The following is a 23,838-nucleotide window of genomic DNA, read 5'->3' on the forward strand; positions in this document are numbered from 1 at the left end:
ACCCTCCCTCCCTCCTCGTCCTGCCGAGGCCGCCAAGCTCACTGCTGCCGCTTCCCCTGCTGCTGCTGCTGCTGCAAGTCGCCCCCTGGTCGACTCGTGACCTGCTGCTGCTGCTGCAAGTCGCCCCCTGGTCGACTCGTGACCTGCTGCTGCTGCTGCAAGTCGCCCCCTGGTCGACTCGTGACCTGCTGCTGCTGCAAGTCGCCCCCTGGTCGACTCGTAGCCTGCTGCTGCTGCAAGTCGCCCCCTGGTCGACTCGTGGCCTGCTGCTGCAAGTCGTCCCCTGGTCGACTCGTGGCCTGGTGCAAGTCGCCCCCTGGTCGACTCGTGACCTGCTGCTGCTGCTGCAAGTCGCCCCCTGGTCGACTCGTGACCTGCTGCTGCTGCAAGTCGCCCCCTGGTCGACTCGTAGCCTGCTGCTGCTGCAAGTCGCCCCCTGGTCGACTCGTGGCCTGCTGCTGCAAGTCGTCCCCTGGTCGACTCGTGGCCTGGTGCAAGTCGCCCCCTGGTCGACTCGTGGCCTACTGCTGCTGTTGTTGTTGCTGCCGTTAGCGGTGAGTCGCCCCCCTACGTTCACGTGGACGTTAAACAACAGGCGGGGTGATGAAGAAAAAACATCCACACGACAATCCACCCTACACACACACACCTACACACTCTCCCACTCACACACATACTCACACCTACACACACTCACACCTACACACACTCACACACCTACACACTCACACACTCTCACACACTCTCACACACACACACCTACACACTCACACACACTCACACACACTCACACACACTCACACCTACACACTCACCTACACACACTCACACACCTACATACATTCACACACACACTCACCCTAACACACACTACATACACTACACACACTCACACACACACACCTACACACACACATACACACACTCACACACACTCACACACACTCACACACCTACACACACTCACACACACTCACACACCTACACACACTACACACACTACACACACTACACACACACACACCTACACACACTCACACCTACACACTCACACCTACACACTCACACACTCACACCTACACACACCTACACACTCACACACTCACACCTACACACACCTACACACTACACACACTCACCCTAACACACACTCACACACTACACACACTCACACACCCACACACACCTACACACACCTACACACACTACACACACTACACACACTCACACACACTCACACCTACACACACTCACACCTACACACACTCACACACACACCTACACCCACACACACACCCACACTCACACCCCCACACACACCCACACACACCCACACCCACCCACACACCCATACACACACTCACTCACACACTCACACACACTCACACACCTACACTCACACACACTCACCCACACTCACACACCCACACTCACACACACTCACCCACACTCACACACCCACACTCACACACACTCACTCACACACTCACACACACTCACACACCTACACTCACACACACCCACACACACTCACACACCCACACTCACACACACTCACTCACACACACTCACACACCTACACTCACACACACTCACAAAGATCCCCCCCATATAGCCTTAACAGACTGTAGGGGCAAGTGCTGTTAGCGAGCACCTATGAAGGCCGGAACGGTACACGAGGGGGTGGGTGGCCACTCACACACCCACACTCACACACACTCACCCACACACCCATACTCACACACGCCGTGCTCGCTCGCGCGTGTGGGTGAGTGTGGGTGTGTGTGTGTGGGTGAGTGAGTGTGTGTGTGGGTGTGTGAGAGTGTGGGTGTGTGGGTGTGGGTGTGTGGTTTTCTGTGAGTGTGTGAGTGTGGGTGAGTGAGTGTGGGTGAGTGAGTGTGGGTGAGTGTGTGGGTGAGTGTGTGGGTGTGTGGGTTTCTGTGAGTGTGGGGAGCGGTGGGTGAAGTGGTTAGCGCTACGCTGCGCTATGAACCCGGCGACCCGAGTTCGATTCCTGCTCACGGCCAACACCACCGGTGACGATTATCTGAACCGGTCCTGGGCCTCCCCTAGGTCGACTCAGCCTCAAATTAGTACCTGGTGCGGTGTGTAGTGAACATCGTCACTGGGGAGACAAAGGCGGCCGGACGTGGTGCTGGCCACCCACCCCTTCGTGTGCCACAGTTCCGGTAGCCTTCATAGCTGCTGCTCGCTAAGAGCACTTGCCCCTACAGTCTGTCACAGGCTACACGGGGGATCTTTGTGTGTTCACAGGCGCTGCTACTCGCTACTAATAGCACTTGCCCCTACAGCCTGTCACAGGCTACACAGGGGACCTTTGTCTTTGTGTGTTCACAGGCGCTGTTGCTACTTGCTAACAGCACTTGCCCCTACAGCCTGCCACAGGCTACACGGGGGACCTTTGTCTTTGTGTGTTCATATACTACTACACTACATTATATACTAATACTGTACTAGCTTTACCCGCCTTCACCCGAGACTTGGATTCTTGTCTTAGATTAATACACGGCCGACGCGATGGGGACGCTGGCCGGCATCGCGAGCGAGCGGAGGGAGGGGGTTTGACCACCATGCACCACAAACAAAACGAAGACATCAATAAGTGGCTTGGAGATGTTAACTCCCTCTCCTGGTGTGCAGGAGGTCGTGGGTTCAATCCTGACTCTCAGGCCACTGTGGCTAGGAGATGTTAACTACCTCGCCTGGTGTGCAGGAGGTCGTGGGTGCGATCCTGACTGACGCCACTTTGGCTAGGAGATGTTAACTACCTCGCCTGGTGTGCAGGAGCTCGTGGGTTTGATCCTGACTCTCAGGCCACTGTTGCTAGGAGATGTTAACTACCTCGCCTGGTGTGCAGGAGGTCGTGGGTTCGATCCTGACTCTGACGCCACTTTGGCAAGGAGATGATAACTACCTCGCCTGGTGTGCAGGAGGTCGTGGGTTTGATCCTGACTCTCAGGCCACTGTGTCTAGGAGATGCTAACTACCTCGCCTGGTGTGCAGGAGGTCGTGGGTTCGATCCTGACTCTCAGGCCACTGTGTCTAGGAGATGATAACTACCTCGCCTGGTGTGCAGGAGGTCGTGGGTTCAATCCTGACTCTCAGGCCATTGTGGCTAGGAGCTGTTAACTACTTCGCGTGGTGTGCAAGAGGTCGTGGGTTCGATCCCGACTCTGACGCCACTTTGGCTAGGAGATGATAACTACCTTACCTGGTGTGCAGGAGGTCGTGGGTTCGATCCTGACTCTCAGGCCACTTTGGCTAGGAGATGTTAACTACCTCGCCTGGTGTGCAGGAGGTCGTGGGTTCGATCCTGACTCTCAGGCTACTGTGGCTAGGAGATGTTAACTACCTCGCCTGGTGTGCAGGAGGTCGTGGGTTCGATCCTGACTCTCAGGCTACTTTGGCTAGGAGATGTTAACTACCTCGCCTGGTGTGCAGGAGGTCGTGGGTTCGATCCTGACTCTCGGGCCACTGTGTCTAGGAGATGTTAACTACCTCGCCTGGTGTGCAGGAGGTCGTGGGTTCGATCCCGACTCTCAGGCCACAGTGGCTATGAGATGTTAACTACCTCGCCTGGTTTGCAGGAGGTCGTGGGTGCGATCCCGACCCTTAACGCCTGCTGCTGCTGTAGATTTCATCCTCACGGCGGTAGCCCAGGGTACCAAGTAATACAAAACTGGCCGAGGCAATAAAACATTTTATTTCTGGCACACTGTCTTGTTGCAGGGGTGCACTTCACTCCACGACTGGGGTACCAATCAATCCGAAATCGGTGCGACACTCCGCGATGTCGAAACGCAGCGAGGGCGATGATTGCGCCGAAACCCTGAACGCTCGCACGCACCGTAGTGGTGCATCGTAGCGCGCAGCTCGTCGAGATGAGTCGACGACCGCATCGCCAACCATCAACAGACTAAAAATCACTGCATCACGGACATCGTGCGGTACCCTGGGGTGTTATGGTACCCCGGGGTACTGCCGTGAGGTTCATTTGGCGTTTGTCTCTCTCCCCCGTGGCAACATTTAGAATCAACATCATGACAAGTTTAAAGAGTTATTTGGCCGCTGCTGAACATTTCCACGCCATGATGATGATGATGAGAAGCCACTTGGTTTTGAGCAGCTACCTCTGAGAAAGGAGCGACGAAGCAGCTCAGTGGGGGCCCTTAAACCATTCCTGGAAATCGGTGACCCAAAAAGCAGACCCAGCTGTGAATTATCGTCAAGCACCACCCAACCCGAGGCTACGAGATGATTGGAAGCCCTGGCTTTGTATCATCACAAGAAGAAAAAGTAAAAAAAAACATACTACAGGGTAGTTCCCGACTCACGATGGAGATGTGTCACGACAAGCCCCATCGTAAGTCGAAAATATCGTAAGCTTCCAAATTTTACTAAATCTTATTCGATTTGATGTGCTTCTCCATCTCTCTTTGTCTCCCCTACATGCTAGGGCCTCGACACAGATACCCTGTCTCTCTGTGCTCCGTACGTTATGTCTCTGCTTGGGTCTCTGTGCTTACTCCCTCTACTTGGGATGTCTGTATATATATCTGCGGTTCTGTGTTTCCTCTCTCTCTTAAATTTAGCTCTTCTATGCCTGATGATGATTGCTTGCGTTGCAATCGAAACGTCGTGTGCTTTTATGTTATTTTATTTTTATTATTTCTTATTTCTACGTGACTTTACCGAAAAAACCAAGGAGTAATTCCTGCCGTCACAAAAGCGCCAAATTCAAGTATGGCCCTAGCCTACCCAGGAGTCTTAAAGAATGGTGATAACTTAGCAAAACAGAGCAATTTACAGTACCGTACTGTATGAACTATATGCTGTATGTATTTATTAATTACAGTACTGTATTGCACAGTAACATTTAAAGTAAAAAACAAGGTCAATTCTTAGCCTACCTATATGAACTGCAATTTAATAGAAAGTCTTTTCAGGAAACAATCCCATCTGCTATAAAAAAAAAACACTTTTAACATGCATTGAACGTATGTATCGTATCGTGGTGACCCTAAAATGAAATTGCTAAAGCTATATATCGTACATGCATTGAACGTATTGTAACGTATCATATTCTACTGTGCTCACCAAGATTCTGTCCGTCGTCTGCATACTTGAACGATGTTGGGTTGTTGATGGCTACATTAACTTAGAGTTGTCGGAAGAGGAGGATGTCGATGATCAAGTTACAGTCTCGTATCTCGTAGTACACTGCTGCGTTTGCCTGCCGCGCCAAATTAAAAATATTTAACAATTTTGTCATCGCTATCGCCATCGTAATATCGAAATATCGTAAGTCGGACCATCGTAAGTCGGGGACTAGCTGTATTTGATTCTTTCAGTACAGTCACGTAGGTATAAAATAAAATAAATCACGACGTTTTGGGCGCAACACAAGCGTCCGGGAAAGCGTGGTGAGGCTGCTGCTGAGGAAACAGCCTGACCACGCTTTGATGAACCAATGAGTATGGATTCTTGCAGTCATGAAAGCTTCAGATCAAGAGTAAAAAACATGTTTTGTCGGAAAATTGAGACCACAGGCAGATGTACGGTACGCACAGGGGCTCCGCTACTTATGAGCGTTTGACTTACGAACTTTCAGAGATACTCGCAAACCTGGTCTGTATGTCCAGTTGCCCGTTCGACCGAGAGTCGTAAGTTCAACCGCCGCGCAATAGACGGTGGTGGTGGCGTCTGCATCTGCAGAACATGAAGAACCAGTGGCATCTACATCTACAGAACGTGAAGTACCAGTGGCATCTACATCTGCGGAACGCGAAGAACCAGTGGCATCTACATCTGCAGAACGCAAAGAACCAGTGGCATCTACATCTCCAGAACGCAAAGAACCAGTGGCATCTACATCTGCAGAACGTGAAGAACCAGTGGCGTCGACATCTGCAGAATGCGATGAACCAATGGCATCTACATCTGTAGAACGTGAAGAACTAGTGGCATCTACATCTACAGAACGTGAAGAACCAGTGGCATCTACATCTGCAGAACGTGAAGAACCAGTGGCATCTACATCTGCAGAACGTGAAGAACCAGTGGCATCTACATCTGCAGAACGTGAAGAACCAGTGGCATCTACATCTGCAGAACGTGAAGAACCAGTGGCATCTGCATCTACAGAACGTGAAGAACCAGTGGCATCTACATCTGTAGAACGTGAAGAACCAGTGGCATCTACATCTGCAGAACATGAAGAACCAGTGGCATCTACATCTGCAGAACATGAAGAACCAGTGGCATCTACATCTGCAAAACATGAAGAACCAGTGACATCTACATCTGCAGAACGTGAATAACCAGTGGCATCTACATCTGCAGAACGTGAAGAATCAGTGGCATCTACATCTGCAGAACGTGAAGAACCAGTGGCATCTGCAGAACACGAAGAACCATTGGCATCTACATCTGCAGAACGTGAAGAACCAGTGGCATCTACATCTGCAGAACTCGAAGAACCAGTGGCATCTACATCTGCAGAGCGCGAAGAACCAGTGGCATCTGCAGAACGCGAAGAACCAGTGGCATCTACATCTGCAGAACGTGAAGAACCAGTGGCATCTACATCTGCAGAACGTGAAGAACCAGTGGCATCTACATCTGCAGAACGTGAAGAACCAGTGGTATCTACATCTACAGAGCGTGAAGAACCAGTGGCATCTACATCTACAGAACATGAAGAACCAATGGCATCTACATCTATAGAATGTGAAGAACCAGCGGCATCTACATCTGCAGATCGCGAATAACCAGTGGCATCTACATCTGCAGAACGTGAAGAACCAGTGGCAACTACATCTGCAAAACGTGAAGAAACAGTGGCATCTACATCTGCATCTGCAGAACGTGAAAAACCAGTGGCATATACATCTACATCTGCATCTGCAGAACGTGAAGAACCAGTGGCATCTACATCTGCATCTGCAGAACGTGAAGAACCAGTGGCATCTACATCTGCATTTGCAGAACATGAAGAACCGGTGGCATCTGCATCTGCAGAACGTGAAGAACCAGTGGCATCTACATCTGTAGAACGCGAAGAACCAGTGGCATCTACATCTGCAAAACGTGAAGAACCAGTGGCATCTACATCTGCAGAACGTGAAGAACCAGTGGCATCTACATCTGCAGAACGTGAAGACCCAGTGGCATCTACATCTGCAGAACGTGAAGAACCAGTGGCATCTACATCTGCAGAACGCGAAGAACCAGTGGCATCTTCATCTGCAGAACGCGAAGAACCAGTGGCATCTACATCTGCAGAACGCGAAGAACCAGTGGCATCTACATCTGCAGAACGCGAAGAACCAGTGGCATCTACATCTGCAGAACGTGAAGAACCAGTGGCATCTACATCTATAGAATGTGAAGAACCAGCGGCATCTACATCTGGAGATTGCGAAGAACCAGTGGCATCTGCATCTGCAGAACGTGAAGAACCAGTGGCATCTACATCTGCAGAACGTGAAGAACCAGTGGCATCTACATCTATAGAATGTGAAGAACCAGCGGCATCTACATCTGGAGATCGCGAAGAACCAGTGGCATCTGCATCTGCAGAACGTGAAGAACCAGTGGCATCTACATCTGCAGAACGTTAAGAACCAGTGGCATCTACATCTGCAGAACGTGAAGAACCAGTGGCATCTACATCTGCAGAACGTGAAGAACCAGTGGCATCTTCATCTGCAGAACGCGAAGAACCAGTGGCATCTACATCTGCAGAACGCGAAGAACCAGTGGCATCTACATCTGCAGAACGTGAAGAACCAGTGGCATCTACATCTGCAGAACGTGAAGAACCAGTGGCATCTACATCTGCAGAACGTGAAGAACCAGTGGCATCTACATCTATAGAATGTGAAGAACCAGGGGCATCTACATCTGGAGATCGCGAAGAACCAGTGGCATCTGCATCTGCAGAACGTGAAGAACCAGTGGCATCTACATCTGCAGAACGTGAAGAACCAGTGGCATCTACATCTGCAGAACGTGAAGAACCAGTGGCATCTACATCTGCAGAACGTGAAGAACCAGTGGCAACTACATCTGCAAAACGTGAAGAACCAGTGGCATCTACATCTGCATCTGCAGAACGTGAAAAACCAGTGGCATATCTGCATCTGCAGAACGTGAAGAACCGGTGGCATCTGCATCTGCAGAACGTGAAGAACCAGTGGCATCTACATCTGTAGAACGCGAAGAACCAGTGGCATCTACATCTGCAAAACGCGAAGAACCAGTGGCATCTACATCTGCAGAACGTGAAGAACCAGTGGCATCTACATCTGCAGAACGTGAAGAACCAGTGGCATCTACATCTGCAGAACGTGAAGAACCAGTGGCATCTACATCTGCAGAACGTGAAGAACCAGTGGCATCTACATCTGCAGAACGTGAAAAACCAGTGGCATATACATCTGCATCTGCAGAACGTGAAGAACCGGTGGCATCTGCATCTGCAGAACGTGAAGAACCAGTGGCATCTACATCTGTAGAACGCGAAGAACCAGTGGCATCTACATCTGCAAAACGCGAAGAACCAGTGGCATCTACATCTGCGGAACGTGAAGAACCAGTGGCATCTACATCTGCAGAACGTGAAGAACCAGTGGCATCTACATCTGCAGAACGTGAAGAACCAGTGGCATCTACATCTGCAGAACGCGAAGAACCAGTGGCATCTTCATCTGCAGAACGCGAAGAACCAGTGGCATCTACATCTGCAGAACGCGAAGAACCAGTGGCATCTATATCTGCAGAACGCGAAGAACCAGTGGTATCTACATCTGCAGAACGTGAAGAACCAGTGGCATCTACATCTGCAGAACGTGAAGAACCAATGACATCTACATCTGCAGAACGTGAAGAACCAGTGGCATCTACATCTGCAGAACGTGAAGAACCAGTGGCATCTACATCTGCAGAACGTGAAGAACCAGTGGCATCTACATCTGCAGAACGTGAAGAACCAGTGGCATCTACATCTGCAGAACGTGAAGAACCAATGGCATCTACATCTGCATCTGCAGAACGTGAAAAACCAGTGGCATCTACATCTGCATCTGCAGAACGTGAAGAACCAGTGGCATCTACATCTGCATCTCCAGAACGTGAAGAACCAGTGGCATCTACATCTGCATCTGCAGAATGTGAAGAACCATTAGCATCTACATCTGCATCTCCAGAACGTGAAGAACCGGTGGCATCTACATCTGAATCTGCAGAACGTGAAGAACCAGTGGCATCTACATCTGCAGAACGCGAAGAACCAGTGGCATCTGCATCTGCAGAACGCGAAGAACCAGTGGCATCTATATCTGCAGAACGCGAAGAACCAGTGGCATCTACATCTGCAGAACGTGAAGAACCAGTGGCATCTACATCTGCAGAACGTGAAGAACCGGTAGCATCTACAGCTATAGAACATGAAGAACCAGTGGCATCTACATCTGCAGAATGTGAAGAACCAGTGGCATCTACATCTGCAGCAGATTATACAACTCTTAAATCCATTCCCCATGTTTAGTGTACACGCCGTACAACCTGTTTGGAATCGACAGGAGTAAAGTTGGACTTTCGAACAAATCGACTTACGAACTTGTTCGTAAGAGTCCCTGTATTATAGTGTAGTAGTATATAGTAGTGTCGTATATAATGTAGTATATAGTAGTGTATAGTAATATATAATGTAGTGTATGATGTAGTGTAGTCGTATATAGTAGTGTAATAGTATATAATGTAGTATATATTAGTATATAATGTAGTGTAGTAGTATATAATGTAGTGTGTTATATAATGTAGTATGTTGTAGTATAGTAGTATATAATGTATGGTAGCACTGTGCATGCCTTACAACGTGTTTGGAATCGACAGGAGTAAAGTTGGACTGAAGAACAAATCGACTTACGAACAGACCTCTGGAACCTCACTCGTTCGTAAGTAGAGAAGTCCCTGTACGAACACCTAAACCCTTGTCCATCACGGTGGGGGGGGTGGGGGGGAGGGTTTTACGTTCTTGAAAATATCTGCAATCGGCAAATCCGCCATCCGCAAACCCAGAAAAAAATAGTTTGGTTCACGATTTCCGATACCCCACCCACTCACCCCCTACCCACTCACCACCTACCCACTCACCACCTACCCACTCACCACCTACCCACCGACCACCCACCACCCCGGTTCATGATACACCACTCACCACCTACCCACCGACCACCCACCACCCCGGTTCATGATACACCACTCACCACCTACCCACTCACCATCCACCCACCCACCCACTGACCGACCACCCACCACCCATCCACCCACTCACCACTCACCATCCACCACTCATGACCCACCACCCACCCACCATCACCTCCCGTTGTTGTTGTTTCACCTGACATCAACCCAGCACGTTAATCGGCAAGTTAGTATATTTTGGAATGCAAAGCACGTCGAGTGTCATCTGCAAACGCGTACAAATTTGGCGTGCGGTGCTGTGCAGGCACATGCATGTCTAGTAAACTTGAACGTAAGTGTAAGGTTAACGACTTACGTGTGCGTATGTACGCTGGACTTTTTTCTGCACCGTAGGTAGCCAACTGCGCTAATCTGTGGGTCTCTATGTGCCTCTATGGGTCTGGGGTGCCTGTGGGTCTCTGTGTGTCTCTATGGGTCTGGGGTGCCTGTGGGTCTCTGTGTGTCTCTATGGGTCTGGGGTGCCTGTGGGTCTCTGTGTGTCTCTATGGGTCTGGGGTGCCTGTGGGTCTCTGTCTCTATGGGTCTGGGGTGCCTGTGGGTCTCTGTGTGTGTACGTTGGACTTCTTTCGCACCGTACATAGCCAACCGTGGCTAATCGGAGGCGCGGGGGAAGGACGACAACACTAAACACAACAACACTAAACACGACGGCAAGCAGTTCTAAAGAAGCAAGTTTGTCAATCTAGGTGATGATGATTATTTAAGAGTGCATCATAGCTCCCAGCGGCTCCCTAATGTCGGAAGGAGGATTTTAGGAAGCCTCTGGAGCTGAAGCGCTTGCACGTACGATGGAAGCGGCGATGCTGGCTACAGAAAGAGAACCTGGGGGTGAAGTGTCCATCAGTCCCTTCGTCACTGGCAACGGGAGGGAAAGAGACGCGCGACGACGCGAATGTTGTACTGCACTGTTGCCGCGCGCGTGCGTGACCGCAGGGCGGATGGAGAGAATGAAGAGGATGAAGCGGTCGGAGAAACTGGAGAGATCGCAGAGGTCGGAGAGGCCTCGGAAGTTGGAGAAGATGGAGCGGGCGGAGAGGTCGGAGAGGGCGGGGAGAGCCGAGAGGTCGGAGAGGTCGGAGAAGATGGAGCGGGCGGAGAGGTCGGAGAGGGCGGGGAGGGCGGAGAGGTCGGAGAAGATGGAGAGGGGGGGGAGGGCGGAGAGGGGGGAGAGGGGGGGGAGGGCGGAGAGGGCGGAGAGATTGGAGAGGATGGAGAGGGTGGAGAGGATGGAGAGGATGGAGAGGGTGGAGAGAGCCGAGAGAGCCGAGAGAGCGGAGAGAGCGGAGAGGGTGGAGCGAGGGGAAAGGATGGAGAGGGGGGAGAGAGCGGAGAAGAAGAGCAAGAAGAAGAGCAGCAAGAGGAAGGGAGGGGGTAGCTCGTCGCGGTCGCGGTCGCGGTCGAGGAAGCTGCTGTTGAAGCGCGGAGAAGCGGCCAGCGGGGGCGGGGCCAGCGGGGGCGGGGCCAGCGCCGAGACGTGGGGCGGGGCCGGCGGGGAGAGCGCAGGGTACCACGGTGAGCACACGCCGGTCCACACTCACCACCCCTCACCCACACTCACCACCCCTCACCCACACTCACCACCCCTCACCCACACTCACTAACCCTCACCCATACTCACCAACCCTCACCCACACTCACCACCCCTCACTCACACTCACCAACCCTCACCCACACTCACCACCCCTCACCCACACTCACCACCCCTCACCCACACTCACTAACCCTCACCCACACTCACCAACCCTCACCCACACTCACCACCCCTCACCCACACTCACCAACCCTCACCCACACTCACCACCCCTCACCCACACTCACCACCCCTCACCCACACTCACCACCCCTCACCCACACTCACCCTCACCCACACTCACCAACCCTCACCCACACTCACCACCCCTCACCCACACTCACTAACCCTCACCCACACTCACCAACCCTCACCCACACTCACCACCCCTCACCCACACTCACCACCCCTCACTCACAGTGGTCCGTGATGCTACTCCTCACCCACAGGAGGTCGTGGTTTCGATCCCGACCCCGACGATGCCTGCTGCTGCTGTAGATTTGGAGTCTGCGTCTCTCTCCTCGTGGCCACGTGGATATCTCTCCCGGTGGCCCGGTTTTTCCCTCCACATTTAGAATCAACGTCACTACGCGTTTAGAGTTATTTGTCTGCTGCTATAAATGTCCACATGATGATGGTGATAAGCCACGTGGTTGAGCTGCTATCATTTGTGATACCCAGGGGTCGCGTCTGAAAAAGAGCAACCACACAGCAGCTGAGTGGGGCCTTACCTGTGTAGTGACTGTGATTGTCACTGTGTGGTGCCGGGCTTACGAAGCCATGGCGGATAATGTGCTGTCATTATGTGTAGCCCGCTGACGGGGCGTAGTACCGGCCCTAGCGGGGCTTGGGTGAGCGCTGGTCAGCGCTGAGGCACCACGTACAGTGTGCGGTGCGGGCTCCCGGTGAGGGAGCGAGAGAGAGCGTCGGCCAGCCAGGGTTACGTTGGGGCACGATACGCCGGTTGACCTGCCGACACGTGGCCGGATGATATTGGAAGGGGGGCTACCGGTGGACGGGGGCTGCTGTGCGGTCACGTGGTCTGAAAGAGCTCTCGGGAGCCTTCGAGAAAGAGCTCGAGAGAGATCTGGAAGGTGGGCGGGGCGAGGGGCGGAGCCAGCCCCAGCCCCAGCTCGGGGGGTATAACGGGGGCCCCGTGAGGAGCTGGGGGTTCTTCATTTTGCCGGCCTATAGCCACGCGGTCCGGGACCCAGCTCGTGGTCCGGGCCGGGATAGCGAACCGTGTCTAGTTCTGACGTAGCGTGGCTGGATGGGCATTCGAGACCCGAGTGTAGATTGTGTGATGTTGTGTTAAAGTTGCGTAATAAATAGTGTTGCTCCCAAGATAACGTCTGCGACTCAGTTGGACTCACTACAACTGGTCAAGATTAAAGTAGTACAATACTCATTGGTTCTTTCAGTAAAGTTATGCATGTAGACATAAAAAAAATTAAATCACGAATAAAATAACATTTTATTTTAAAATTTTATTTTATTTGTGATTTCAATTTTATTTTATTTCTACTTACGTGACTTTACCGAAAGAAGAACCAATGAGTATAGTAATTTCTGCAGTCACGAAAGCTTCAATTCTAGATTAAAAGTAGTACAGTTGTATTTGTATATTTGTAAGTGATTTGTTTACCTTTCCACTACTTTGCACTACTACGATGTGTTTGTATCGTTTGTTGTTGTAACGTTCTGACCCCATGCCACCAAAGTGGACATCTGTAAACAAAGAGCTTTATAGCTCTTCAGATTCCTCGTTGTAACGTTCTGAACCCCGTGCCACCTGAGTGGACATCTGTAAACAAAGAGCTTCATAGCTCTTCAGATTCCTCCAGTTTAGTACGAATTAATATTCTGATCCTGAAAAACGAGTGCTGTAGTATGGTTGTGGTGTCTGGACTACTGCAGCGCGTGCCTGCTACTGGAGGGAGACTTTGACTTGCTTGACTCCCCCCCAACCCCCGACCCCCCGTCTCTTTGAAAGCCTCCTCTGAGCACGCCCAGCCGCTGAACCTGCGGATCAAACAGGAGGCGGAGGAGGAGGAGGCGGAGGAGGAGGAGGAGGATGCGGAGTATGACGACGAGTGGCTGGAGGACGACGTGAAGTCAGAAGTGGACGGAGCCGGTAAGAGACGCCCCGGATCTCCTTCATTTGCGGGGGACCACAACATTTCTGTGTGCGTGCGTATGTCGAACTTCTAACGCACCACCGTACGTAGCCCACCGTGCTAATCTGTGGGTCTCGGTGTCTGTGGGTGTGTGTTTGTGTGTGTGTATGTTGAACTTCTATCGCATCGTATGTAGCCAACCGTGCTAATCTGTCTTTATGGGTCTTGGTGTCTGTGGGTCTCTGTGTGTGTGTGTGTGTACGTACGTCAAACTTCTATCGCACCGCCGTACATAGCCCACCGTGCTAATCTGTGGATCTCTGTAGGTGTCTCTGGGTCTGGATGTCTGTGGGAGTCTGTGGGTTTCTGTGTGTGCTTGTTGCACTTCTTTCGCATCGTATGTAGCCAACCGTGCTAATTGGTGGTTGTTGTGTTTAGCTTGTTTTCCTTCCCCCCACACCTCCGATCAGCGTGGTTGGCTACGTACGGTGCGAAAGAAGTCCAACGTATACACACACACATACCTACATATATCCCGGGTTTAACCTGGGGACTTGGATGAGAGTGTGAGGGTTCATCGTTGATCTCTTAGAGCAGGCGAGGATGACTTTTGCCACTGCTGGGTCATGTAGCCTGCATGCCCAGCCATCGCATGCAGCTTCTGTTTGGCCTGATACAGGGGGCAAATGGGCGAGGCACGGGCTGGAGTAAGATGTTTCACTGATGCGGTACGGGAGGATGTGGAGCTGAGTGGACTTGCCGATGACTGGTACCAGCAGTGTCAAGATCGGCCTCTGTGGAGGAGGAGGCTCGTGAAGGACGCCGCTGCTGCTGGGCAACTGGAGGCAGTCGCCCTCCAGCAGCAATAACGGAGGGCAGAGGAGCGACGCTCACAACAACGAGCGGAGCGCCGGGCGGCTAAAACGCAGAAAAGTTGGCATAATAGGGGGCACAGCCGGTGGTGTATCTGCCGGTCATCTCAGTCGGCCGACCCATGGCACCTGCTGGGTCTGTCTCGTAACCTCCTGCCAGCAGGCGATCGACACTTCACGTGGTCTCACCGTGCACCCAGCCTGGCACGAGCGCCGTGGTGACGTCACCGCCTCTGGCAGCTGTTGTTGTTGTTCGTGTTGTATTGGTGGGGTTGTAGTAGTTGTGTTGTTGTTGTAGCTGTAGTAGTGGTGTTGTAGTGGTCGTGTTGTAGTAGTCGTATTGTTGCAGTCCTGGTGTAGTTGTTGTGGTGGTGTTGTAGTGGTGGGGTTGTAGTTGTGTTGTTCTTGTAGTAGTTGTATTGTTCTTGTAGTAGTTGTATTGTTGTAGTAGTTGTAATGGTGGTGGTGTTGTGGTGGTGGCGTTGTGTTGTATTGGTGGTGTTGTGTTGTTGTAGTAGTTGTGGTTTGTAGTGGTGGTATTGTTGTAGTTGTATTGCTGTAGTCTTGGTTTAGTTGTAGTGGTGGGGTTGTAGTTGTGTTGTTGTAGTAGTTGTGTGGTGGGGTTGTAGTTGTGTTGTTGTAGTAGTTGTGTGGTGGGGTTGTAGTTGTGTTGTTGTAGTAGTTGTGTGGTGGGGTTGTAGTTGTGTTGTTGTTGTAGTAGTGGTGGTGTTGTAGTGGTTGTATTGTAGTTGTAGTGGTGGTGTTGTAGTGGTTGTATTGTAGTAGTAGTTGTAGTGGTTGTATTGTAGTAGTAGTTGTATTGTAGTAGTTGTGTATTGTAGTAGTTGTGTATTGTAGTTGTATTGTAGTAGTAGTTGTGTTGTACTAGTAGTTGTGTTGTAGTAGTAGTTGTGTTGTAGTAGTAGTTGAGTATTGTTGTAGGTGTGTATTGTAGTAGTAGTTGTATTGTAGTAGTAGTTGTATTGTAGTAGTAGTTGTGTTGTAGTAGTAGTTGTGTTGTAGTAGTAGTTATGTTGTAGTAGTTGTGTATTGTAGTAGTTGTGTATTGTAGTAGCAGTATTGTAGTTGTATTGTAGTAGTAGTTGTTGTATTGTAGTAGTTGTATTGTAGTAGTAGTTGTATTGTAGTAGTAGTTGTATTGTAGTAGTAGTTGTATTGGCAGCTGTTGTTGTTGTTCGTGTTGTATTGGTGGGGTTGTAATAGTTGTGTTGTTGTTGTAGCTGTAGTAGTGGTGTTGCAGTGGTCGTGTTGTAGTAGTCGTATTGTTGCAGTCCTGGTGTAGTTGTTGTGGTGGTGTTGTAGTGGTGGGGTTGTAGTTGTGTTGTTCCTGTAGTAGTTGTATTGTTGTAGTAGTTGTAATGGTGTTGTGGTGTGTTGTATTGATGGTGTTGTGGTGTTGTTGTAGTAGTTGTGGTTTGTAGTGGTGGTATTGTTGTAGTTGTATTGCTGTAGTCTTGGTTTAGTTGTAGTGGTGGGGTTGTAGTTGTGTTGTTGTAGTAGTTGTGTGGTGGTGTTGTAGTGGTTGTATTGTAGTTGTAGTGGTTGTATTGTAGTTGTAGTGGTTGTATTGTAGTAGTAGTTGTAGTGGTTGTATTGTAGTAGTAGTTGTATTGTAGTAGTAGTATTGTAGTAGTTGTGTATTGTAGTTGTTGTGTATTGTAGTTTTATTGTAGTAGTAGTATTGTAGTAGTTGTATTGTCGTTGTTGTGTATTGTACTTGTTGTGTATTGTAGTTGTATTGTAGTTGTGTATTGTAGTTGTGTATTGTAGTTGTTGTGTATTGTAGTAGTTGTGTATTGTAGTAGTTGTGTATTGTAGTTGTTGTGTATTGTAGTTGTATTGTAGTAGTAGTTGTATTGTCGTTGTATTGTAGTAGTAGTTGTATTGTAGTTGTATTGTAGTAGTAGTATTGTAGTAGTAGTTGTTGTATTGTATTAGTAGTTGTGTTGTAGTAGTTGTATTGTAGTTGTTGTGTATTGTAGTTGTATTGTAGTAGTTGTGTATTGTAGTAGTTGTGTATTGTAGTTGTATTGTAGTAGTAGTTGTATTGTCGTTGTATTGTAGTAGTAGTTGTATTGTAGTTGTATTGTAGTAGTAGTTGTGTTGTGGTAGTAGTTGTGTTGTGGTAGTAGTTGTGTTGTAGTAGTTGTGTTGTAGTAGTTGTGTATTGTAGTTGTATTGTAGTAGTAGTATTGTAGTAGTAGTTGTATTGTAGTAGTAGTTGTATTGTAGTAGTAGTTGTGTTGTAGTAGTAGTTGTGTTGTAGTTGTATTGTAGTAGTAGTTGTATTGTAGTGGTAGTTGTATTGTAGTTGTGTATTGTAGTTGTGTATTAAAGTAGTTGTTTTGTAGTTGTAGTAGTTGTATTGTAGTAATAGTAGTTGTATTGTAGTAGTAGTTGTATTGTAGTAGTGGTTGTGTATTGTAGTTGTGTATTGTAGTAGTTGTGTATTGTAGTTGTGTATTGTAGTTGTATTGTAGTTGTATTGTAGTAGTAGTTGTATTGTAGTTGTATTGTAGTAGTAGTATTGCAGTAGTAGTTGTGTTGTGGTAGTAGTTGTGTTGTAGTAGTTGTGTATTGTAGTAGTAGTATTGTAGTTGTATTGTAGTAGTAGTATTGTAGTAGTAGTTGTATTGTAGTAGTAGTTGTGTTGTAGTAGTAGTTGTATTGTAGTTGTATTGTAGTAGTAGTTGTATTGTAGTTGTGTATTGTAGTTGTGTATTAAAGAAGTTGTATTGTAGTTGTAGTAGTTGTATTGTAGTAATAGTAGTTGTATTGTAGTAGTAGTTGTATTGTAGTAGTGGTTGTGTATTGTAGTTGTGTATTGTAGTTGTTGTGTATTGTAGTTGTGTATTGTAGTTGTTGTGTATTGTAGTAGTTGTGTATTGTAGTTGTTGTGTATTGTAGTTGTGTATTGTAGTAGTAGTTGTATTGTAGTAATAGTAGTTGTATTGTAGTAGTAGTTGTATTGTAGTAGTAGTTGTATTGTAGTAGTAGTTGTATTGGCAGCTGTTGTTGTTGTTCGTGTTGTATTGGTGGGGTTGTAATAGTTGTGTTGTTGTTGTAGCTGTAGTAGTGGTGTTGCAGTGGTCGTGTTGTAGTAGTCGTATTGTTGCAGTCCTGGTGTAGTTGTTGTGGTGGTGTTGTAGTGGTGGGGTTGTAGTTGTGTTGTTCCTGTAGTAGTTGTATTGTTGTAGTAGTTGTAATGGTGGTGTTGTGGTGTGGTGTGTTGTATTGATGGTGTTGTAGTGTTGTTGTAGTAGTTGTGGTTTGTAGTGGTGGTATTGTTGTAGTTGTATTGCTGTAGTCTTGGTTTAGTTGTAGTGGTGGGGTTGTAGTTGTGTTGTTGTAGTAGTTGTGTGGTGGTGTTGTAGTGGTTGTATTGTAGTTGTAGTGGTTGTATTGTAGTAGTAGTTGTAGTGGTTGTATTGTAGTAGTAGTTGTATTGTAGTAGTAGTATTGTAGTAGTTGTGTATTGTAGTTGTTGTGTATTGTAGTTGTATTGTAGTAGTAGTATTGTAGTAGTTGTATTGTCGTTGTTGTGTATTGTACTTGTGTATTGTAGTTGTATTGTAGTAGTTGTGTATTGTGGTAGTTGTGTATTGTAGTTGTATTGTAGTAGTATTGTCGTTGTATTGTAGTAGTAGTTGTATTGTAGTTTTGTAGTAGTAGTATTGTAGTAGTAGTTGTGTTGTAGTAGTTGTGTATTGTAGTAGTAGTAGTTGTGTTGTGGTAGTAGTTGTGTTGTAGTAGTTGTGTATTGTAGTAGCTGTGTATTGTAGTATTTTAGTTGTATTGTAGTAGTAGTATTGTAGTAGTAGTAGTTGTATTGTATTAGTAGTTGTGTTGTATTGTAGTTGTTGTGTATTGTAGTTGTTGTGTATTGTAGTAGTTGTGTATTGTAGTTGTATTGTAGTAGTAGTTGTATTGTCGTATTGTAGTAGTAGTTGTATTGTAGTTGTATTGTAGTAGTTGTGTTGTGGTAGTAGTTGTGTTGTAGTAGTTGTGTATTGTAGTAGTAGTATTGTAGTTGTATTGTAGTAGTAGTTGTGTTGTAGTAGTAGTTGTATTGTAGTAGTAGTTGTATTGTAGTAGTAGTTGTATTGTAGTGGTAGTTGTATTGTAGTTGTGTATTAAAGTAGTTGTATTGTAGTTGTAGTAGTTGTATTGTAGTAATAGTAGTTGTATTGTAGTAGTAGTTGTATTGTAGTAGTGGTTGTGTATTGTAGTTGTGTATTGTAGTTGTTGTGTATTGTAGTAGTTGTGTATTGTAGTAGTTGTGTATTGTAGTTGTTGTGTATTGTAGTTGTTGTGTATTGTAGTTGTATTGTAGTAGTAGTTGTATTGTCGTTGTATTGTAGTTGTATTGTAGTAGTAGTATTGTAGTAGTAGTTGTTGTATTGTATTAGTAGTTGTGTCGTAGTAGTTGTATTGTAGTTGTTGTGTATTGTAGTTGTATTGTAGTAGTTGTGTATTGTAGTAGTTGTGTATTGTAGTTGTATTGTAGTAGTAGTTGTATTGTCGTTGTATTGTAGTAGTAGTTGTATTGTAGTTGTATTGTAGTAGTAGTTGTGGTAGTAGTTGTGTTGTGGTAGTAGTTGTGTTGTAGTAGTTGTGTATTGTAGTAGTAGTATTGTAGTTGTATTGTAGTAGTAGTATTGTAGTAGTTGTATTGTAGTAGTAGTAGTTGTGTTGTAGTTGTATTGTAGTAGTAGTTGTATTGTAGTAGTAGTTGTATTGTAGTGGTAGTTGTATTGTAGTTGTGTATTAAAGTAGTTGTTTTGTAGTTGTAGTAGTTGTATTGTAGTAATAGTAGTTGTATTGTAGTAGTAGTTGTATTGTAGTAGTGGTTGTGTATTGTAGTTGTGTATTGTAGTTGGTGTGTATTGTAGTTGTGTATTGTAGTTGTTGTGTATTGTAGTAGTTGTGTTGTAGTTGCTGTGTATTGTAGTAGTTGTGTATTGTAGTTGTTGTGTATTGTAGTTGTATTGTAGTAGTAGTTGTATTGTAGTTGTATTGTAGTAGTAGTATTGCAGTAGTAGTTGTGTTGTGGTAGTAGTTGTGTTGTAGTAGTTGTGTATTGTAGTAGTTGTGTATTGTAGTAGTAGTATTGTAGTTGTATTGTAGTAGTAGTATTGTAGTAGTAGTTGTATTGTAGTAGTAGTTGTGTTGTAGTAGTAGTTGTATTGTAGTTGTATTGTAGTAGTAGTTGTATTGTAGTTGTGTATTGTAGTTGTGTATTAAAGAAGTTGTATTGTAGTTGTAGTAGTTGTATTGTAGTAATAGTAGTTGTATTGTAGTAGTATTGTAGTAGTGGTTGTGTATTGTGGTTGTGTATTGTAGTTGTTGTGTATTGTAGTTGTTGTGTATTGTAGTAGTTGTGTTGTAGTTGTTGTGTATTGTAGTAGTTGTGTATTGTAGTAGTTGTGTATTGTAGTTGTTGTGTATTGTAGTTGTGTATTGTAGTTGTATTGTAGTAGTAGTATTGTAGTGGTAGTTGTGTATTGTAGTAGTATTGTAGTAGCAGTTGTATTATAGTAGTATCTTGTGCTGCAGTAGTTACCGTAGGCTTAGCTGCTGCACCAGTTGGATTTCCCCGCGTGATCGGCACCGCTGGTGCTGCTTGCTTCACCAGGGCCGGAGGAGTTTGACTACGGCTACGGTGACGACGACGATGATGACGGCGGTGGCGGCGGCGGCGGCATTCAGCGCGGCGTGCCGCACGAGGGCCGTGTGAACCGCATGAGGGTGCCCATCGGCGGTCACGGCTACCGTGAGGCCCACGACACCGGTGAGGAGTCTCGCGGGACGTCGCGAGTCCGTGTCGGTGGGGCGGTCGGGCGGCCGGTCGGTCGATCGCTCGGTTGGTTGGTCGATCGATCAGTCGGACGATCAGTCGGTCGGTCAATCAGACGGTCGGTCGGTCAATCAGACCCTCGGTCGGTCAACTGGACGCTCGGTCGATCAGTCGGTCAATCAGAAGGTCGGTCGGTCGATCGGTCAATTGGACACTCGATCGGTCGGTCGGTCAACCGACTGATCGTCACGCTCAACGTTTTATCAGCGTTTATTCAGTGGCAATAATAATACTTTGCGTAATTACCCTTTCTCCCGTTGCAAGACGTCTGGCAGGCTGCAGGGTGCATGGGTGCGTGTTGGAACAGCGCGAGCGTTAATTTTATTTTCATTGGAGAGGCGCAGCAGCGGCGGCGGCGGTAGCGGCAGCGTCGTCTTTACAGAGACGTCGGTGCTCACCGCAGAGAACCGTAGCGGCACCACCGCCACGCCACTCTACGATAGCTGGGCACGAAAAAACCGTGCCGCACGGCCTCCCGGTGGGAGCCTCGGTGGACCCACGGAGCTACTTGAGTTTAGTTCGTCTTCCTCTGCCGTTTGCGATGACGTAAACTCTCCAGTTAACACGGCCCACGACGGAGACGATGACGCAAACACGGCCACACCGCCCGCCCCTCTCTCTCCCCCCTCCCCACGTCGCCCCCTACCCCACCTCGCCCCTCCCCCACCTCGCCCCTCCCCCACCTCGCCCCTCCCCCACCTCGCCCCTCCCCCACCTCGCCCCTCCCCCACGTCGCCCCTCCCCCACCTCGCCCCCTACCCCACCTCGCCCCTCCCCCACCTCGCCCCTCCCCCACCTCGCCCCCTCCCCCACGTCGCCCCTCCCCCACGTCGCCCCTCCCCCACGTCGCCCCTCCCCCACCTTGCCCCCTCCCCCACGTCGCCCCTCCCCCACGTCGCCCCTCCCCCACCTCGCCCCCTACCCCACCTCGCCCCCTCCGCCACCTCGTCCCCTCCCTCACCTCGTCCCCTCCCCCTCTCACCCCCTCTCCCCCCCCCTCTCCCCCACCCTCTCTCCCCACCCTCTCCCCCCCTCTCTCCCCCCCTCTCTCCTCCCCTCTCTCCCCCCCTCTCTCCCCACCCTCTCTCCCCCCCCCACCCTCTCTCCCCCCCCACCCTCTCTCCCCACCCTCTCCCCCCCTCTCTCCCCCCCTCTCTCCCCCCCCTCTATCCTCCCCTCTCTCCCCACCCTCTCTCCCCACCCTCTCTCCCCACCCTCTCCCCCCCTCTCTCCCCCCCTCTCTCCTCCCCTCTCTCCCCACCTCTCTCCCCACCCTCTCTCCCCCCCTCTCTCCCCACCCTCTCTCCCCACCCTCTCTCCCCCCCCTCTCTCCCCACCCTCTCTCCCCCCCCACCCCCTCTCCCCACCCTCTCTCCCCACCCTCTCTCCCCCCCCCACCCCCTCTCCCCACCCTCTCTCCCCACCCTCTCTCCCCCCACCCTCCCCCCCCCCCACCCTCTCTCCCCACCCTCTCTCCCCACCCCTCCCCCCCCCCACACCCTCTCCCCACCAACCCCTCCCCAGAGCTGGTGGCCGAGACCCTCCACGTGTGCGAGGAGTGCGGCCGGGGCTACTCGTCGCGCAAGAACCTCAAGAAGCACCTGAAGATGCACAACAGCGCTCGCCCGCACCTCTGCGAGGAGTGCGGCAAGGGCTTCAAGGACTCGTACACGCTGCGCGTGCACCGCATGGCGCACACGGGCGAGCGGCCGCACGTGTGCGACGTGTGCGGCAAGGGCTTCTCGCTCAACTACAGCCTCAAGGTGCACCGTCGCATCCACACGGGCGAGCGGCCGCACGTCTGCCCCGAGTGCGGCAAGGGCTTCCGCCAGCACCCGCACCTCAAGGTGCACCAGCTGATCCACGTGGAGGCGATGCCGCACATCTGCGGGGAGTGCGGCCGCGTCTTCTCCAAGCTCTCCTACCTGAAGCTGCACCAGCGCAAGCACGCGCAGGCCTGAGCGGTCGTGGGGGGGGGGGGGGGTGCCTGGGGGGAGGCCGTGGGGGGAGGCCGTGGGTGGGGGGAGGGCCGTGGGGGGGGGGGGCCCGTGGGCAGGGGGGTGGGAGAGGCGGGCGGGGTGGGGGGGGTTAGGTGATGATGAGGTCCGGCCGTCGACAACCGATGTTTCTCCGTCTTTGACCCAGGAACGGAGTTTGTTGTGGGCCGCGTCGGGCGCAGGGGGGGGAATCTTTCGCCCGACGCGGCCTCGCGATCTCGATTTGACAACGAGTTTCTTGAGGGTGGCCGCTTGTCGCGTGGGGGTAGGTGCAGAAACTTGATTCCTTGCAAACGGCATCTAATTTGGCGTTTGAACATCGGAACACCACTCGTGTTTGTATTGCCAGAAAGGGTAAAAGCCTCTTGTTATTTTTTCATACTTTGATAGTAGCAAAACAAGGAATCCCGTGTTGTAGCTGCTCACCCCGAGCTACGAGTGCCCTGATAGTGGCATTGTCATTGTGCTGTGTTCGCCTTTTGTCGTGGGTTCTCTGGTCTGACGCCGTTTGAGACGAGGCTCAAAAGAAAGCCGTCTCTTGGTGTGGACCAATCAGTTTCAAGGACAATGCATCATCATATTATCATAGTATGTTTTTTGTTTGCATTTTGACTGCAGGTATTGCAGTTAATGCAGTGACATGAATCCTTGTAAAAAGGTTTCAGTTTTGTTGCCAGAAAAAAAGGGGAAAAACCCCTATTATTACATTTTGGTACTGGCAAAGGAGGTCTAATGATGTGTAGATGCTCACCCCGAGCCCTCATTACTTTGATAGTGCATTGTCTTTGAGCTGTGTGACGCCTTTTGGCGTCATCTGATCGAGCACCAATTGGGTCGAGGCTCAAAAGAAAGCCGTCCCTTGGTGTGGACCAATCAGTTTCAAGGACAATGCATCATATTATCATAGTATGTTTTTTGGTTGCATTTTGACTGCAGGTATTGTGGTTAATGCAGTGGCATGAATCCTCGTAAAAAAGGTTTCAGTTTTGTTGCCAGAAAAAAGGGGAAAAACCCTATTATTACATTTTGGTACTGGCAAAGGAGGTCTAATGATGAAGGTTTAATCTGTTTGGTGTTTGAACATCTTAACGCAACTCCTGATGTTTTATTATTG

General features: G+C 49.3%; 1 protein-coding gene across 3 annotated transcripts; it reads left to right on the plus strand.

The window, feature by feature from the left end:
• Window positions 1-260: 260 nt before the first annotated feature.
• Window positions 261-22,698, plus strand: LOC116956679 (uncharacterized). Of its 3 annotated transcripts, none has more exons than XM_076054654.1 (6): window positions 261-554; window positions 9,919-9,980; window positions 11,224-11,802; window positions 13,854-13,994; window positions 20,506-20,661; window positions 22,252-22,698. In XM_076054654.1, exons 3-6 carry the CDS (start codon window positions 11,229-11,231, stop codon window positions 22,686-22,688), a joined length of 1,308 nt encoding a protein of 435 aa, XP_075910769.1. In that variant the 5' UTR covers window positions 261-554; window positions 9,919-9,980; window positions 11,224-11,228; the 3' UTR covers window positions 22,689-22,698. The 3 variants fall into 3 exon arrangements, with proteins under 3 accessions (XP_075910769.1, XP_032834352.2, XP_075910770.1); XM_076054655.1 differs by lacking the exon at window positions 261-554 and adding an exon at window positions 563-4,384; XM_032978461.2 differs by lacking the exon at window positions 9,919-9,980.
• Window positions 22,699-23,838: the final 1,140 nt, after the last annotated feature.

The sequence above is a fragment of the Petromyzon marinus genome, chromosome 66 (assembly GCF_048934315.1).
Source record: "Petromyzon marinus isolate PM22_M1 ecotype Great Lakes invasive population chromosome 66, UKy_Petmar_22M1.pri1.0, whole genome shotgun sequence".
Classification (NCBI taxonomy): domain Eukaryota; kingdom Metazoa; phylum Chordata; class Hyperoartia; order Petromyzontiformes; family Petromyzontidae; genus Petromyzon; species Petromyzon marinus.